The sequence below is a fragment of the Myotis myotis genome, unplaced genomic scaffold (assembly GCF_014108235.1).
Source record: "Myotis myotis isolate mMyoMyo1 unplaced genomic scaffold, mMyoMyo1.p scaffold_m19_p_19, whole genome shotgun sequence".
Lineage (NCBI taxonomy): Eukaryota > Metazoa > Chordata > Mammalia > Chiroptera > Vespertilionidae > Myotis > Myotis myotis.
The window spans coordinates 23,348,631-23,367,744 of record NW_023416323.1 but is presented as its reverse complement, the minus strand read 5'-3'; the positions used below and the strand labels follow the sequence as shown (position 1 = coordinate 23,367,744).

The following is a 19,114-nucleotide window of genomic DNA, read 5'->3' as shown; positions in this document are numbered from 1 at the left end:
AGGCCAAAGCAATGGAGAAAAGACCCCTTCCCCCCCCCCCCCCCACTCCTGGAGCTTAGAATTTACCGGAGGGAGACAGAGAATTAGGGAGAGCTCACAGATCATCGAGTGATGAGTGCTATGAAGAAAAACAAAGCAGATGAAGGAATAAGGAATAACAGTATTTTAGATACTATCTGGGGCAGCAGCAGCAAGCTTCTCTGTCAGATGTTCTTTTATTCCCAGGGAGAAATAATTTATCCTTCCCCTACAAGCCTACCCATTGCACTACCCCAAGTGCCTGAAACAAAACACCAGTTCAGATTGGTGTCAGCGGGGATTATGGGGGCAAAAAGAACTCTGTGACCAAGTACATCAGAGGAAAGTGGGGCTAACCAAAGTCTGGAAACGTTACCATGTTAACAGATTGTATGTCTGTGAGAGGTAGTAATCAAATGCAGCCTTTCAAAATGTATTTGACATTAGCGCCCTCCCACAGGGCACGTCACAGGTCTAAGGTTGCTTAGATCACATTTTGGAAAGTATTCTATTTCTCCTTCCACAATATTAACTCTGTAAAGACAGGCATGGCATCCAATCACTGTGTCCAATACATAACTCAATACAGCTCATCCTGTGTAACAGGCATAAAGAAAAAGGCACTTATGTTTGCTAACAGCTTATTGTCTTGGGTAAATAGAAAGGCCTATTTCAAATCCCTCACTGTTGTGATGGGAGGTGGGTAAGAGCAGGTGCCTATTGGGGGTAACGTGAGCTTACATTTTTTTTTTTTTTTTTTTTGTAAAAGAAAGGAATTAGTGACACTGGCTTCTAGCCTTCACTCCTCAACAATACCCTGAGAAGAAGCCTCTAGAAAAGCGGTTCTCAACCTGTGGGCCACGACCCCTTTGGCGGTCGAACGACCCTTTCACAGGGGTTGCCTAAGACCATCCTGCATATCAGATATTTACATTACGATTCATCACAGTAGCAACATTACAGTTATGAAGTAGCAACGAAAATAATTTTATGGTTGGGTCACAGCATGAGGAACTGTATTTAAAGGGCCAGAAGGTGGAGAACCACTGGTCTAGAATGTTCCCCCAAGCATGTGTTTAACCCGGAAGACATTGTACCCTTTGTGGAGGTCTTGAGCAGATACTTCCAAGAAGGTTGCAGGAGGGAAGGAAACTCAGAATTGCAAACCTGCCTATGCTAATACGGTAGCCACTAGCCACACATGGCTATTTAAATTACCTAAAAGCATATAAAATGTAAAATTTAGTTTCTTAGTCACACTAGCCACCTGTCAAGTGCTCAATAGCCATATTTGGTTAGTGGCCACCATATGAGAAAGCACAGATATAGAGAATTCCCGTCACTGCAGAAAGTTCCATTGGACAGTGACGCAAGAAGTACAGTCCTCCAACATCAGATCTGAAATTACTCCACGACAACCCACATTCTTTCCTGCTTCCATGAAAGACCTCAAGTAAGGACCAATGCCCACCCTCTCTCCCCCAACAAGAGTCGTGTGTGTGGCCATCTTCAGACAAAGAGCCATAGGAAAAGCCAGCGGTTAGCATCAAAAGGACAGCATCTTCTCAAAGGGCCTGTCCTTCTGTCTCAGGTCTGTCTGTCTGTCTGTTGTGCCCGCCCCCTCCCCCCCTCCCGGAGTACTGATTACCCCAGATACACCAGGAGGCTGCACGCCAGAGTGTAATTCCCGTGAACAGAGCACAGATGGCATGGTTTTCCTTGAGGTATAAACAATGGTCTGGATAAGGTACCAAGCCAGGTAAGTGGTGGAGTCTGGATCTGGAGAGGGATGTGAGTTGCCATCTCCCCTCACCAATCCATAAAAGCAGGAGTTTAACCAGGGTTGGGTTGTGGGCAGACCGGAGGCCAGGGTGAGGACACGGAGGGTAACTCCCTGTGGAGTGGAGTCTGTGCTTCCTCCACAGACACTGAGCTTCCCCATGCACTGGAAAACCTTAAGCCAATTTCACGACTAATTCACAGGCTAATTGAGACCAGACTGTGCCTCATTGTGAGGCAGAGTTACAGCATTACACCATTACGTACATCCTAGGCCGAGCCTTCATTTAGATCACAAATTTCCCAGCACAGTTGTTATTGGTAATTAAACCTACTTGATTGTTCCATTTCACAGAGATTCCATGACAGTAAAGAAATTAAACATAACTAATCTTTAGCTCATTTCTAAAGGTGTACGGAAATGAGAACCGACAACGGTATAAAATATGTGAATGATGCACCCCCATCATTTTTTGTCAGTTTTTAGCAGGCTTGGCTCATGGAAGCTCAGAGATTTGAGACACTTTAATCCACAAGCATATATCTGTTTTACTGTAACGCAATAAAAATTAAGCATGGATGGAAAACAGCATGAATTACTTTGAAAAAATCACATTTACAGCACCCAGATATAAATTCCCAGCAATTGACATGTTTGTAATCCCGGGCAGTTCTAGAAGCATTTTCCCTCTAATCTGTGTCTAACCTTTAGTGCCCAGGCCACACCTGCTGTCAGAAATTAAGGTCACTGACTTCTTGGCTTCAGTGTCTATCTAGACTTCCTGGGACTGGCTGATTTCCTCTTCTATTTTTTTTTTTTTTCAGATTCCAGTTCTATTTCTTCCCCTTTAAAGTGTAGACATAATAAGAATCACCCAAGGGTCTGGTTGCAAATGCAGATGCATGGGCCCCACCTGTGTCAACATCCCTGAGGCAGCAGCCCAACAACCAATATGTGTAATCGGCCCCCAGGAGATCCTTGTACAGACTAAAGTCACTCACTGCCACATGTGACACCAAAGCTCTGGAGTGCAAGAATTAACTGTCACGTGTCCCTATATCTCCAGCATCCAACTCCATGCCTAGCCAAGAATGGTCATCAATGGGAGAACATACTGACCCAAACTGATAAGTTCTTTCCTTTTTCCAATGGGTCTTAAAAAAAAAAAATCAAAGATCACATTATGTAGGGATCTATCTGCTCCAGCCTATTTTCTACAAAATAATCCACTCACCTTTCCTGAGACAGACCTGCCCACATTGCCAACTCCAAAGACCAGAAAGAAAGATGGTTCCAATGCTACCAGGAATGGCGCTTCCTTGTGCTGGTGGCCACCATCTGCCCTTCCCTCTGGGGCAAGGAGGTGGCTTATGTCCTCAACATCAAATGTCTCTCTTGGAGCTCTTAAACTAGTGTCTTTAACTTTTACAACAGAATCACCTAGAAGCTTGCTCAGAAATACATGTTCCTGGGTGAATTTCCACCCTGAGATAAGTACCCACCTGGTCAGATTTGGGGCACTGAGTTGTCTGTGTATCCCCCAGATGATTTTGATGCGGAGGACCCTGACCTATTCTTGGAGAAATTCCTGTTTAATTCCAGTCCTCAAAAAACTCCCTCAACTTCCCCTCCTCAAAAGGTGGGAATGCTATACCCCTTTAGTGCTCTCTGATTTGGCAGGATGTGTGTGTGTGGGGGGGGGGGGGGCGGAGTAGATGGAGGATGAATGCCCAACCCAGCAATTATAACCATTATACTCTGATGGATGTGATACTTAATATGAAAGCTCTTCCCTAAGACTGCCCTCCTGTAAATTGAGGAAGGAATGGGGGAAACTCACATTTCTTGAGCATTAGAAAATAATGCTAAGGGCTAAGTATTCCTATTCTCTTACCATCTCTCCACAGCCCATCTAAACCTCACCATGTATCCCCAGGCAGAATTAATTGCTGGCCTGCTGCACCTTTCTCCCAGAGCACTTAGCCCCTTTCCTGGATTAGTGCATTTCTCTGGCATTCAAGCTAATGGTCTGCTGTAGGTCTTTTCCTTAGACATCCTTTGCTCTAAGGCAGGTTGGAGTGTCTTTATCTCGGCAGCACCCAGGCTTGGCTGTAAGGTGCTACTTAAATAAAGGTTCCAGGTGGATGGACTGCAGGTAAGGCCCACCTTGGCCCATAGGAGCAGCTTCTTTGAGAGAGCTGCACAGCGAGGTGTTGGCCTTTCATGCTGCCCTGAACCTTTTTTATAGCTGTGCTTCTCTTCAACCCATTTTCTAGAATTACGTCACTACCAACACGTCTGTGTACAAAAGCTACAGAGATGAGTAATTTTCCCTAAAGACATTGCCCATTAACTGTGAAGCCTGTGTTGCTTTGCAGGTTTGAAGATACATGCACACATATACATGTATGTGTATATACCATGTATATAATCTTATTATGATGCATTTCACCTTGTATAGTTCCATGTGCTATGGCTCCCAGCCTTATAAACCCCATAGAACCTATGTATTTTTACAGCAGTCTTTCTAATCTTGAAAGAAAATGCTGTGCATATGGCCTTGGTACACAGCAAAGTATCTCTATCCTGCCTTTACATTAAGACCATCCCCTGCTACACTCTGAGTTTCCGACATCAGCAATATGGGGATTTTTCAGAAGGTATGAAGCATCTTTTTCTAGTTCCTTGAGCCCAGACTTTTGGGAGAGCCCTCTGTTTAGCTCCAGTCTCTCCCTACTTCCAATCCACCCACCCCGATTCCATAGAGATCTTCCTGAAAACCCAGACTTGTTATCCCCTCTTTAGGAAGAAGGTCAGCCTTCATCTTGAGGATGCTTCCAAAGCCTTTGCACCTGTTTCCAGGGCTCTACTGGCCCCTCTGAGCAAGACTCTTCACTCATGCTTGGCTTCCACTGTTCCCTCTGCCCAGAAAGCCATCTCCCCCACTTTGGCCTCTTGAAATCCCACCTATTCCTCAAAATCTACCTGCGTGCCAGCTGCAGCTCAGTGGGTGGGATCAACACCTGGCTCCAGAGTTCCCCTGCTGTGTGACCATGGGCAAGGCGCTCGGCTACCCTCAGCCTCAGTGTGCTGTTCTTCAAATCGAGGACTCAATCAAAGGATGCCTAAAAGACAAGGAAATAAAATCTCCAGAAATAATTTTTAGTCCCCAATTCAGTCCTCTGAACCACTTCCCCTTCCCTTCTCATACAGAGCTGAGAATGCACTGTGCATTACTAGACTGAGTCATGTTTACTATAACCCCAATAGATTAAGAGGTCTTAAGGGTCAAGGCGTCACATTTTAGACATGCCTAGCACATAGTAAGTATGCAATGGATATTAGAGGAAGGGTTCATTTATCTCCTTCTCATTCATAATCAGAGCCATATAATTCACAGGCCAGTTGCTTCGGAGAGGTGATGTTGAAACAAATGAACTCAGAGGTCAGGATGATGTAACCTTGAACCCTAGCTGTGTAAACTTAAAAAAGACATTTTTTATTTCCTAATTTGGAAAGTGGGAATGTTAATGCCGCTCTAGAAATAACCCGACTTCGTAGGGTTGCTCAGAGGATGAAGTACACAAATGTGGGTGAGGTGCCATCATTGTTATTATTAGGCTGTCATCAAGCTTTTGGTTTGGGCTCACGCCTTGGCAGACTCACTAGGGGAACATCTAAGCTCAGTGGTTATAGAGATCTTGGGAAATGTGGCCCAACTGTCCCACCACCCAGGGCCGCACTTTGCATTTCACAGTCCCTAGGCCATTTGGTTTTAGGAACCCCTTCCTCCATAAACTAATAATAATAATAAAATAAATTCTATGTTATGACTGTATTGGTATAAAGATGAATGTAATCAGGCTGGATTTATTATTTTATATTGCTTATTATTATATTAATTTTCTTCTGCTTTTAAAAGAAATTAAAATGAGAACATTATTATGGGTTCCAGGCATTGCACCTCCTGTACAGGACAGAGAAGTCAGCCTGGCCTTAAGTCTCTGAAGTCTGACCTCTGAAGTGTCAGCTCCAACCAGGCTCCCTCTCACTGGCTCTTCTCAAGCCACTCCTCTCGGGTCTGTGCACACCATGGAGTCTTCACACAAATTTGTCCTTCTTCCTAGAACTCTCTCCTCTGCCCCTTTCCCTTGTTTACTTTCCACACATACAGAAATCTCCTATGCACACATCAGTGGTCCTGACCCCCCATTTCTGATCCAGCAGCTCTGGGATGAGACCCTGGAGTCTGTATTTTAACAGCACCCGAGTGGTGCTGATGCTGTGGTCCTGAGCTAACTACACTCTGGAGACAGCTGCCTTGGAGGTCTGCTCTGTTTCCATTCTCTCCGGTAAGCCTTCTCTGATCTGATTTGGTCACGTTCCTCCCACAGATGCTCTCCAAGGACTGAAGGCCTCTGCTTTATCTATGTCATTTTCTGCTTCCCGTCTCTGTCTCCCATTTGACGGTAAGCTCCACGTGTGTTTTTGCCAGCTGTGGGATTTGTACCCAGCACACAGTAGGTGCTCAGTAAATGCGTGTGACCGCTGTTCAGAAAAATGGAACCGACTTAACCTCCTAACAACAGTAAACACGAGTGTCAGAATCCTCTCAACTCACCAGCACTGCATTTTCATTTTTTCTCTCCTTTTTTTACAATTTTCAGTTTCAGAATTCCTCACATGCCCATTGTTCCAAGGGCAGAGCAAGGAGCGGGGCAGAAACCGCTTCCCGAGACCTGGAAGGCCCTGCACTAAGCCCCGCCCTCACGTGTCGTCCCGCCCGGATTCTCCGCCTACGGCGCCAGACCCCGCCCACTTCCCCACGCTCCGCCCCATCACCGTCTCTGGACTTAGGCCCCGCCCCATCACCGACTCTGGACTTAGGCCCCGCCCCATCACCCTCTCTGGACTTAGGCCCCGCCCCATCACCCTCTCTGGACTTAGGCCCCGCCCCATCACCGTCTCTGGACTTAGGCCCCGCCCCATCACCGTCTCTGGACTTAGGCCCCGCCTCCTGTCCATCCCTAGGCCTCGCCCCTCGCCCCTCCCCAGACCAACTGCCTCTGCGCATGCCCGGCCGCCCAGAAACTCTGAGGAGTCACCGGCTGGAAACAAACTTTCACGGAACAATGTCGCGACCCTGTCCTCCGGAGACAGTCAGGTAAAGCCTCCCCGGCCCCTGGCACGCTGAGCCGGCCTTGATCGGGGCGGGGCCGAGCTGATCGCGGGCCGCGGGTCGTAGGGGCCTTTTACCCGCGATTGCTTTTGCCGAGCCCGCACTCGAGGCCCTCACCTCCTTGGCCGCCGGCAGGGTCCAGGGACCTCTGCATCTTCTCCGGCCCCGGACGGAGCCGGGCTCTGGCATCTTGAGTTAACACCTGTCATCATGGGTAGTCCCCACCCCCCTTCCCCCAAGGCGTTCCCTGCCCAGCCGCTCACCTCTTCTGCTCCAGGCGTCTCCAGAGTTCGACCTCTGGAAACCCAGCCCGCAGCTGGCAACCCAGGGTTCAAGTCCCCCGGTGGCTACTCCCAGTCGTGGCCTTGGGTCTCAGTTACGTAACCTCTCTGGTTCTGGACCAGATTAGGCGCTCACCTCGCCGGGCTGGTGTGAGGATGAAAAGAGAAAAGCAAGGCAAGAGTGTGGGGATAAGCCCATGCTCAGAACAGGGTGGCTGCTACTTTTTTGTTGGTGTTTTTATGGTGATTATTCCCAGGATCAGCCCCTAATGTGGACAGACACATTTTTGCAGACTTAGCATCTGCTGGACCCTCTGATTAGTTCTGGGGCCTCTTAGAAGCCACACTGGGCAGGCCCGTTTCCTCTTCTGGATGCCTCCCTGGCGTTCCCAGCACTCTGACTCCTTTCAAGCCTTTGGTCGTTATTTTGCAGTTCACTGTGGTTATCCAACCACTTTTAGGGGGCATCCTGCCAGTAGAAAGAGGCATAAAATAGCAAACAGCTTCCACAAACAACTGCGCATTTAATGATGGAGACATTTATGACAGTAGTCATCATTCATAGGCCACTAGCTGAGTACCAGCCACCGTATATGAGTTATATCATTAAATCCTCATACATACTTTCAAACATGTCACAGATGAGGGAAGGGGAGCTCAGAGAGGTCATGCCTAAGCATTTTGAAACCTGTTCTAGCTGACTTCCACATCTGATTTTGCCCACTCTGCAAAACTGCCTTTCCCATAGAAAAATTACAATTAAACTGTTAGTTTTTTGGGTTGTCAATAACAATGTGCCACAAACTGGGTAGCTTACAAAACAGAAGTTTATGCTCTCGCAGTTGTGAAAACCAGAAGTCCAAAATCAAGAACCTGCCAGGTTCTAGGGGAGGACCCTTCCTGGCCTGTGGCAGCTTCTGGTGTTCCTTCGCTTCTGGCAGCGGCACATCCAGTCTCTGCCTCTGTCTTCACCTGGCCTTCTTTCTTGTGTGTGTATCTGTCTCTCTGTGTCCGCTCCTCTTTTTATAAGGACACCAGTCATTGGAATTAGGGTCCACCTTAAAACCAGGATGGTTTCATCTTGAGTCCTAAACTAATTACATCTACAGAAATTCTGTTTCCAAGTCAGATTTGTGGCTTAGGGAGGACACTATTTAACCCACTACACAAACCAGCAACAAAATACACCGTTCAAAGGGACCAAAACAAATTCACAGTCATGGATTCAGGGCACCATTTGTGGTCATAAATCCCAATACTTGTATATTCTCAAAGTGTGTTCCCCTGGTCTGCAACATCACCATCACTTGGGAGTTTGATATAAATGCTAACTCTCAGGCTCCACCCCACACTTACTGAGTCACAGTTTGGGGTGGGCCCAGCAAACCCTCTAGGGCAGTGGTTCTCAACCTTCCTAAGGCCGCGACCCTTGAATACAGTTTCTCATGTTGTGGTGACCCCCAACCATAAAATTATTTTCGTTGCTACTTCATAATTGTAATTTTGCTACTGTTATGAATCGTAATGTAAATACCTGATATGCAGAATGTATTTTCATTGTTACAAATTGAACATAATTAAAGCATAGTGATTAATCACAAAAACAATATGTAATTATATATGTGTTTTCCAATGGTCTTAGGCGACCCCTGTGAAAGGGTCGTTCAACCCCCAAAGGGGTCACGACCCACAGATTGGCGACCCACAGGTTGAGAACTACTGCTCTAGGGGATTCTGTTGCTGTTAAAGTTTGGGAACCACTGTTATAAAGCAGTTGAATATTTGATAACAGTTGAGTATTTGATAAAAGGAATGCTTGATAACATGACATATAAGGGCCAGATTAAGGGAAAGTTCTTAACTTTACAATGATCTGACCTTACAATGACTTATTTAGCAAACCTGTCTTATATTTATGGATTTTGATAATTAACTACTGCATTGTTAAAAAGTATTTTACCATAATTTAAATTTAGTTTTCAAATGAACTTGTGTACTAAACTGTGTTCTTAGTACATAGTTCCACCCCTCACCCATGGGGGATACGTTCCAAGACCCCCAGGAGATGCCTGAAACTGCAGATAGTACCAAACCATATATATATATTATAATGGTTTTTCCTACACAGAGTAAGAGATTAACAACAATGATACAATAGAATGATTATAACAATATACTGTAATAAAAATTATGTAAGTGTGGTCTCAAAATATCTTATTGTACTGTACTTACCTTTTCCCTTATGGGAAGCACTTTACATATTCTCTTTGGCATATCAGAATTGCCAGCATCATTACTCTTGTGCTTTGGGACCATTGTTCAAGTAACCCTTATATTACTTGAACACAAGCATTGCATCTGATCACGAGAAGGCTACTAAATGACAATGGGCAGGTAGCATAGACAGCTTGGACACCTGGATAAAGGAATGACTCATGTTCCAGGTGGGATGGAGTTGGGCAGTGCAAGATTTCATCACCCTACTCAGAACAGCGCATACTGAAAACTTATGAATTGTTTATTTCTGGAATATTTAATTTAATATTTTGGACTAAGATGAACTGCGGTTAATTGGAAAGTGAAACTGTAGGTTTTTGCCTCATTTTATCTTGCCAAAAATCATGTGATTTTTGTTATTATTATTTCTGCCATGTTATTGAAAAGTACACCGAGACTCAGAAATGGTAAACCTCAAGATACACAGCAAAACAGAAACATAGGCAGGACAAGGAGATTTTTACTATAACGCTGGTACTATAATGTTTCGTTTATTTCCCTTTTAGAAACAGTTTGATAGAGGATGCTAAGGCCCGCTTAAAAAAGCATGATGTTGGGACCAAATATTCTCACTTGTCGTCTAGTAAATATTCCATCCTTTTACCGTTGTTGGCTAAAGAAGGAAAACTTCATCTGTTGTTCACCCTCCGGTCAGAGAAGGTAGGTGACAAGAGGTTCTGCCATTAAAGCAGGACATTTGAAATCCCCAGGAACTGTTGTCACTTGCACACATTTTGAGGCCAGAGATTCCCAAATGGACTTTCAGAATTGTGATGTTTGAGGGGCCACAGGATAGCATGGCATTTTGGGGACATTTTTTGGAAAGAAAAGTAAGTAATTTAGAATAATTTTAGACCTGGGTTTCTTACCCGTGGTGCCATTGGCATTTAGGCTGGATAATTCCTTGTTGTGGAAGCTGCCCTATGCATAATAGGATGTATGTTTAGCATCATCCCTGGCCCCTACCTACTAGATGACAGTAACACACACACGCACACACACCCCTTTGTGATAACCACAAATGTTTCTAGAGCAGCGGTTCTCAACCTGTGGGTAGTGACCCCTTTGGGGGTCGAACGACCCTTTCACAGGGGTCGCCTAAGACCATCGGAAAACACATATATAATTACATATTGTTTTTGTGATTAATCACTATGCTTTAATTATGTTCAATTTGTAACAATGAAATTGGGGGTCACCACAACATGAGGAACTGTATTAAAGGGTCATGCATGGCATTAGGAAGGTTGAGAACCACTGCTCTAGAGTTTGTCCCCTGTCCTCGAAGGAATGGGTGGGTGGGGAGAAGAGGGACAGTTTGCCACTGTTTTAGACCAATCCCACCGCAGGTATAACGTGAAAGTTCTGTAGCACTGAAGTTAACAGTCTGGGCCCTGAAGCTGGCTGCCCATGTTTGAATGCAGGCTCTCTCCTTGTCAGCTGTGTGACTTAGTTCTCCTCTGTGTGCTGCAGCCTCACTTGCAAAATGAGGACAAAATATTAACACCTGTCTAATAGGGCCGCTGTGAGAATTTCACAGGGTAACAAAGGTAAAGCTTCTAAAACAAGCCGGGCACTTGGCAAGGATTCGATAAGTTTCAGATGTCATCATCATTAGCGCCATTAGCAGACATGGCTTGAGGTTTTTAAGATAACTGTTCAACTTAAAAACAATATTGGGGTGGGAATGGAGTTCCCCTGGGTACACACCTGGGTATGGTCACTGTCCCTTGCTGTTAGCGGTACTTCTGAGGAAAAGTTGGGAAGCAGTCATTTCAAATTGTCCAAGTACAAAAAAGAAAATGGGCCACAATAAAGTGTCTTTCTAAGCAGAATAACCAAAAGTATCTCCATGGGGGAAAAAGCAAGCTGAAATATCAGCTGAAGTTTCCTGGATTTGGTATTAGACTTGTGTGGATTCTGTCCTGTCTGGGTCAGACGATGGCAATCAAGTTTCCAAGGGGAGATACTTAATGCGGAACCAGGGGACCAGGTCTGTTCCCAGCTCTGCCGGAAGATACAGCAGAAGCATGCTTTTTTAATTATCAGTTGAACCATCATGTAGAAAATCCAGACAAGACCAAAACGGGTGTCTGACCTCTGTTTCACCTAGAGTACCTTTGTCTATTGACTATTAAGTGAGAATCATTTTAGACCATGAACTCCGATATGCAAAGGTCATATTTTAAAAAAAAAGTATTTAAAGCTAATTAAATCGGACTCTAAGCCTCTCTGGCTGTGAAGGCATGAAATTCCCTCAGGCATTACCTGAGCTCGCCTCCTCCCTGGAGTCATGCAAGCTGGGCCCACGGATTTCCTCCCAGCAGATGGGGAAGGAGGAGCATGTCATCAGTCCTTCCTGCTCAGGTGTGGGCTCTCCCACTAGCTCTGGAGCCTGGAGCAAAGTTCTTCTCTCTGAGCCTCCGTTTTCTTCCTAAAATGGGACTGAAGACAGTGCCTAATGTTATGAGGGTAAGGCTGTGGCACTCCTCATGCTCCTCCCTCTTCCTTCTCCTCTTTCTCCCCTGTCATTGTCTCCCCTTTCCTCTCCTCTCCTCTTTCCTCTCTCTTCCCCCTCCTCTCTCTGCTCCCAGCTCTCTAGGGCTTGAAACAGGCAAGAGGAAATTCAAGAAAAAAAACATAGATGAAAGAAAGTCTAAGGAAATTAGGCAGGAACCTTATTTGGCTTTTGAGTAGAATTTCATAAGGTTTTATTTAATAAAAATATTATGCTTTTTACAAAAAAGAAAGAAAAAACTTATGTAGTTAGATAAGGCCCTTTCTGATCTGACAGTTTGTGAATCATCATTTTTATGAATGTATTTTCTTTAAAACAGCATGACATTTTCTTACGAGTATTTAAAATAGTCATTAAATCAGGCCTGTAGGCCCCTGCAGGTGCCAATGTCAGTGTGTCAGTGGTCCCTCACTGCTGAATGAGCTAACACTATGGAGTAAGCTTTCAGAGGTGATGTAGCATTAGGTCTGTCTCTTACGCATTTGGATGGTGAATGGTCAAGACAGTAGAGACATGTCCATCAACCTGGTTTTCACCTACACTTTTGTCTACAATCGATGTGAAGACGTGTGAGGTTTCTGTGTATTGTAGCAATTCCTGCACTGTTCATGATTTTTTAAATCTATTTTTGTTACTGATTTATTAACAGAGAGGAACTTTAAAATGCTTTCTTTCATTTTCAAGAAGCTTGCCCAAATGGGACTTTAAACTGTAGAACATGACAAAATTTATAATGGCAGCTTACGTGGGTATATTGGCCCCAGTGCTAAAAATGCCTGCATGACCTTTTGATTTAGCTACTAAACGTCAAGAATTGTCCTTACGAGTTCTCATTAATAAATATTTAACATGGGCCAGGCGCTGTGCCAGGCACTTCAGCCATCAGCTCATGTGACCAACTCCCTGAGGACAGACATTACCCGCACTGCACGCTGTTGGGAAGACGCAGACCCAGGACCCCTGCTGACCTTGAGGTCCCCTGGAAAGTTCAGGAGAGAAAGGATGGTGGGCACTGGCAGGAGTGAGTGTGAAACAAATTGAGATCACGTTTGCTTAGAAGTTTGGTCCTGCAGAGGAGAGAAGAGGGGGGTGTGTGTGTGGGGGGGGGGGGGGGGGGGCGGTGGTGGTTGTGCTCCTCTAGCCCAGGATAGGAGAGAAATCATTTTAAAGACAGAGATTTTTAAAAGGGGGGAATTATTCAGGATGCTACAAATGGAGACACAAACGGTTCTCCTGAAGTCAGGGAGTCATGGGATCAAGGATATATGTGGAAGGGGCTTTGCAGGGAAAGAGGCTCCTGTTCCTTTAGTCTGTGCAGAGGTAGGGGGCGGTGACACAGGTCAGTGCTGATGACTGCATGTTCTGTGTAATGTCTTAATAAACGTATGCTGTGCTGCTTAAGGGCATGGCTCTAGAATTAAATCCTGGGTTACGTTCCAGCTCCACTACTCACCCTATGTGAAACTGGTCAGATTATTTAACCTCTTTGAACTTTAGTTCCCTTATCTAACAGTGGAAATAATTTCCAGCGTAGTGGCTCAGTGGTTTGAGCATCAACCTATGAACCAGGAGGTCACAGTTTGATTCCCAATCAAGGCATATGCCTGAGTTGCAGGCTCGATCCCAGTAGGGGGCGTGCAGGAGGCAGCCAATCAATGATTCTCATCATTGATGTTTCTATCTCCTTCTCCCTCTCTGAAATCAATTTTAAAAAGTATTTTTAAAAAGTGGAAATAATAATATTATAGTAGCCTATATGTCCATTAATGGTAAGCTAGATAAACAAATTACAATATATACATACAGTGGGAAACTATACGGCCATAAAAAGGAAAAAGGTACTGATACATGGTGCAATGTGGAAGAACTTCAGAAACATGACGCTAAGCAAAAAAAGCAGATGCCAAAGGTCACACACATCATATGATTCCATTTACAGGGAATATGCAAGAAGGTAAATCCATAGGGACAGAAAGTAAGGGCAGGGAGGTGAGGCAAGTGGGATTCCACTGCTTGGTGGGTACAGTCTCCCTCTGGGATGATGAGAATGTTCCAGAACTGGATGGTGGTAGGAGTTGTGTAACGCTGTGAATGTTTTAAATGTCACTGATTGTTTAGTTTAATTTTATGTTATGAATTTCACCTCATTTAAAAAAAAAAAACTTTCAAAAAACAGCTTATAAAACTGTTCTGATGACTCAGTGAAAAAAAGTCCCTGTGAAGCAACATAGTAAGCACTCAGTAAAAGTTATCTATTGGTAGCATCGCCCTTTTCTTTATCCTTTCTTTCAGCCTCCCTCCCCCACCCAACATAAATTTGTTTGTGTGTGAATGGTATTTGGGGGGTGGGGGGTGGGAGGAGGGGCAAATAGAGAAAAGTCAGAAGTGAGAGCAGTTTTCAAAGCTCATTTTTATAAAAAGATTCAAGTAAAACATGTTTTCTGCCTTGTTCTTTACATATTACCACCACTGTAAGAATGGTCTGTAGTACAGCAGAGAGGTTCGGTAAGTGCTTTTTGAGTGAGTGAGTGGTTCCCACATTGGACTCCCCTGTGCTGTTCTGTTTCTCACTGTCCAGCTGAGACGGTCGCCTGGAGAAGTCTGCTTCCCTGGAGGAAAGTGCGAAACCACGGATGTGGATGATGTGGCCACGGCCCTCCGGGAGGCCCAGGAGGAAGTGGGGCTGCGTCCTCATCAGGTGGAGGTTGTCTGCCGTCTGGTGCCGTATCTGTTTGATGTAAGGGCTAGAATGGAACTGGGTTTCTTGGACTCGTGAGCTCCCAGTGCACCCACTGGCTTCAGGGTGGCCAAACCTGACCTCTGAGAGTGCCGTCCATAGAGTCAAGAGACTGGTCCTTGTGTGGACTTTGCCCTTATAAGCTAAGTGGCCTTGGGCAAGCCCCTTTTTTTGTCTGGTCCCTTCCCCCATCCAGAAAAGAAAGGGGAACTCCATCAGTGGTTTCCAAACTGGGTGCTGTGGAATCCTGTAGATACTTTTTCACTAAATCCCAGGCCTCCCCACCAAAATTCCCAGTAGAATCTTTCACTTAACAGCACTCTACATTTATTTGCAAGCAGTTGTGAAGGTAAATAGACATCCTCCCACATATAAATATATGAGCTATGTAAAATAGTTCATATATGGAGATATATATATATAATTTTCCATAAATGGAAATATGCCACAATTAATATTATGTTATTTTTCTATTGATAAGATGACTTTCTCTATATTTATAGGGAAAGTTATCTATTGCATTTTTTTAAAGAGGCATATTATCCCATTACTAGAGGCCTGGTGCACAGATTCGTGCACCAGTGGGGTCCCTCGACCTGGCCTGTAGCTCTCTGACATCCCCTGAGGGGTCCCAGATTGTGAGAGGGCACAGGCCAGGATGAGGGACCCCCACCAGTGCATGATAGGGTCTGCGGAGGGACCACGGGAAGGCTCCAGAGCATGTCCAGCCTGTCACACCAGTCCCCATTGGCTGGACCCCAGCAGCAAGCTAACCTACTGGTCAGAGTGTCTGCCCCCTGGTGGCCTGTGTGCATCATAGCGACTGGTCAAACGGTCCAATGGTCGGACACTTGGCCTATTAGGCTTTTATTATATAGGATATGGCTATACTTCTAATTGATCTACCCTAAATGTCTATCAATTGAAGGGTGGTAACTTTAGAGTTTTGGGCTATTGCAAATAATGCTTCAGTCTTGTGCAGTAAGTCCTTACTTAACATTGTCAACAGATTCTGCAACTTTAAGTGAACAACATAACAAAGCCAATTTTACCCTAGGCTAGTTGACATAAACCAAGTTCCCACAGCATCTCATCAATGTTATAATGGAACGAGATTATTAGAGGACCTGATGCACTTGTATCTTTTCTCACTGGTAGGAATTTACTTACACAACTGCAATTGCTAAGTCAGAGGGACCACGAATTTACAATGCCAAATTGTCATTCCAAAATATTGTGCCTTCTCATGTTCACAAAATATTTACAGAGCTATCTCACAGCGGCTGCTAATGTAGGGCAGGGACTCCCCACATTTCATGGGTAACATAAAGTTTACAACTGTAGCCAAGTTCCTCCTGCCCTGCCCACCTTATGCACTGATTACTTCAGCCTTTCTTCTTTTTTTCCCTTCTTTAAAAAAAAAAAATTTTTTTTATTGATTTCAGAGAGGAAGGGAGAGATAGAAACATCAATGATGAGACAGAATCATTAAGGGGCTGTCTCCTGCATGCCCCCGCCCCACTGGGGATGGAGCCCGCAACCTGGGCAGGTACTCCTGGTTCATAGGTGATGCTTAATCACTAAGCCATGCTGGCCAGGCCAGCCTGTTTTCTTAGTTTACATGGAAGCGGCATGACTTTCGCATTTGAAACAGTATCTCTTCACTTCTTAATTTGTGTATTTTGTTTTCTGCTTTTAGACAAATACATTTATAACACCAGTTGTAGGGTTCATAGACCACAACTTCCAGGCCCAGCCGAATCCCGATGAAGTGAAGAAAGTGTTCCTGGTGCCTCTGGACTATTTCCTGCACCCACATGCCTACCACCAGAATCACCTGACGCAATCTGGTCATCATTTTATTATTCATTGCTTTGAGTACACAAATCCTGAAGATGGTGTGACTTACTATATCAAAGGACTAACAGCAAAATTTGCTGTGTTCGTTGCCTTAATTATTTTGGGGGAAAAACCCACCTTTGAGGTTGAATTTAATCTCAACGATCTAACATCATCCTCGGAAGAAACCTTCCTGAAGCTTTATAAACCTGCATCAAGCAAGTTATGATTTATGAGACCAACATCCAAATAACTATCTAAGCAGCTTTGTGTGTGCTTATCCGCGGAACAATAATGCCAGCTGGTGGAATTTGACAGGTGCTAATATTTTCCAGGCAATATGAAGATAAAAACCTTGCCTTATTTCCAGCTGCCCTCTGTTATCTGAAAGAGCAAAAGTTTTGCAAAAGTGGAAAATGTGTTTATGATATTGAATAACTTCACCCGCAATATATTAGCCCCATTTTTCTTACATGTGTAAGAAAATGTATCTGGCACACAGTAGGCACTTAATAAATATTTATTAAATATATAACCATGTAGCATTTCTCTTACGTATAAGAGGTAATATTTCTGTTACATATGAAGCAATTTCTGGCTGGCCATCAAAATCTATTGTCCCTTTATTCCGTGTCAGTAGAGTTGAAGCTGAGACCAAAGCTCCCAGGTAGAAATAGCATTACCCAGAATCCCTTGCAGGTAAATGTGGCTCTAGAACTTAGTTTAGGCCAATGGGATGTGAATGAAAGTTGACTTTGCAGGTTATCTCCAATTTAAGAGATAAGCCAGCCTCCCTGGACTCTTTTCCCCTTTCCATGAGCTGCAACATGAGCTTATCTGCACCCCTGCTTTGACCATACAGATGAAGACCATTCCTAGAGAAATGGCAGAACCAAAAGATCATAAGAGCTTGGATCTCCGAATGACTCTGTGGAGCAAAGCAACCTGCCACCCTGGACTATTCACGTGGGAGTTGGGACTATTATATGGGAGAAGAATAAATCCTATTACCTTTCTGCCACGATAATTTGTAGTCACTTTGAGCAGAGCTATAACCCTAAATATTATAACACTTGAAAATGGCCAGGTAGATAGTCACCCACACTTGAGGTGTTTGCCAGCAGTTAGAACTTGGGATGAGCTGTGACATGTAACAGGGCTCTGTGACAGGCACAGGAACCCCCTGGATGTTGGTGGGGTTCAGCAGGTGTCATCCAGAGCAGCTGTAATGAAGGGCTATGCCTACCAATTGGGGGAAATGATGTTGTCTACCTTAAGATGCTGAGAGCAGGAAAACACTGATATGCCCCACGTCAAAAGTCACAAAGACAAACGTTCTGAAGTGCATGCTTTGAGATCTTCCACTTTTTACATGGGCATCCCCATATATCATGCCTGACATTTAACAGGAATGTCTTAGTTTATGGTATTAACCATCCTGCACGAGGTCAGGGAAGCAGGTGCGTAGAGCAGCATAACCTGGATTGTCTTCTGGCAATTGCCCATCTTACTGACTTACTACATTTTTAGAAAGCCAAGCCACTTTTAATAAGACTGTGATCGCTGAAGACAATCATGTTATAATAATGCTGTAAACCCATCCATCAGCCATGCGACTGCCCGTGCTGCTGAGTTTTTATTTTCTGAGAGTTGGCAGAGGAAAATATCCGCGCTGCTGTTTTATACCCGTAAGTGTTGAAACAGCACAAAGCTGGCTCCAACCATGAAAGCAGATGTTGGGTAAGGTTCCCATTAACAGTCTGTAACGAGGCCTGCATGCACAGGCCTAAATTGTCTCTGAACAATTACAGAGCCATTTGCAAATGTGTGCTTACAATCTGACAGCAGTGTAATTGCCGGGCAGATTGTTGACCTCTCGGGCGGTGAGGAAAGTCGCCTTGCTGAACTGTTGTGAACTCCACAGACCTGCCTGGTTTCTAAGAGGAGTTGGCCTAGCCGAAGTCTACGATCTGGATGACACTCATGGCCACTCAATTTAAGGAGCTAAATATTTAGCGATGGAGGTATTGTTTCCTCCTCCTTTTTTAGTGGTGTATTTTATGACATCTGTGTCCAAGGTTCTAGTTAAACATCCTTTGGTTAAAAGGAGCAGAAGTCTAGAAAATCTGGCTCAAATAAAAGAAAGTTATTGGTAGAGTGCTGATTCCAAGGAATCTACACAAATCACAGACCAAGTTGGGCTCTAGAAGCATAGCACTGGGCAGTGACCTCAACAGCAAAAGGCTGTGAACCTACTTCACTTTTGCCTCCGGTTACATTGTGACACTAACCATCTGTTTTGGGTTGATGGATGTGGACATAGAAAATCAACAGAAGCTCATTGATTCAGTCCTCAGTTCCTTGGCGAAAGCTTCATTGGGCCTAGCTTGGGTCACCTATGCATACATCTCCCTGACTCACCTGAGTTATCAGGCTGTGGGGTTGGAGAACTTCTGAAGTCAGTTAGGTAGACAACCCAAAACAT

The 19,114-nt window shown here is 44.6% G+C and overlaps 1 protein-coding gene across 2 annotated transcripts; it reads left to right on the top strand.

The window, feature by feature from the left end:
- Window positions 1-6,854: 6,854 nt before the first annotated feature.
- Window positions 6,855-17,641, top strand: NUDT7 (nudix hydrolase 7). 2 transcript variants are annotated; one of them, XM_036346584.1, is made up of 4 exons: window positions 6,855-6,962; window positions 10,042-10,195; window positions 14,632-14,790; window positions 16,490-17,639. In XM_036346584.1, exons 1-4 carry the CDS (start codon window positions 6,871-6,873, stop codon window positions 16,856-16,858), a joined length of 774 nt encoding a protein of 257 aa, XP_036202477.1. In that variant the 5' UTR covers window positions 6,855-6,870; the 3' UTR covers window positions 16,859-17,639. The 2 variants fall into 2 exon arrangements, with proteins under 2 accessions (XP_036202477.1, XP_036202478.1); XM_036346585.1 differs by lacking the exon at window positions 14,632-14,790 and having other exon boundaries at window positions 16,490-17,641.
- Window positions 17,642-19,114: the final 1,473 nt, after the last annotated feature.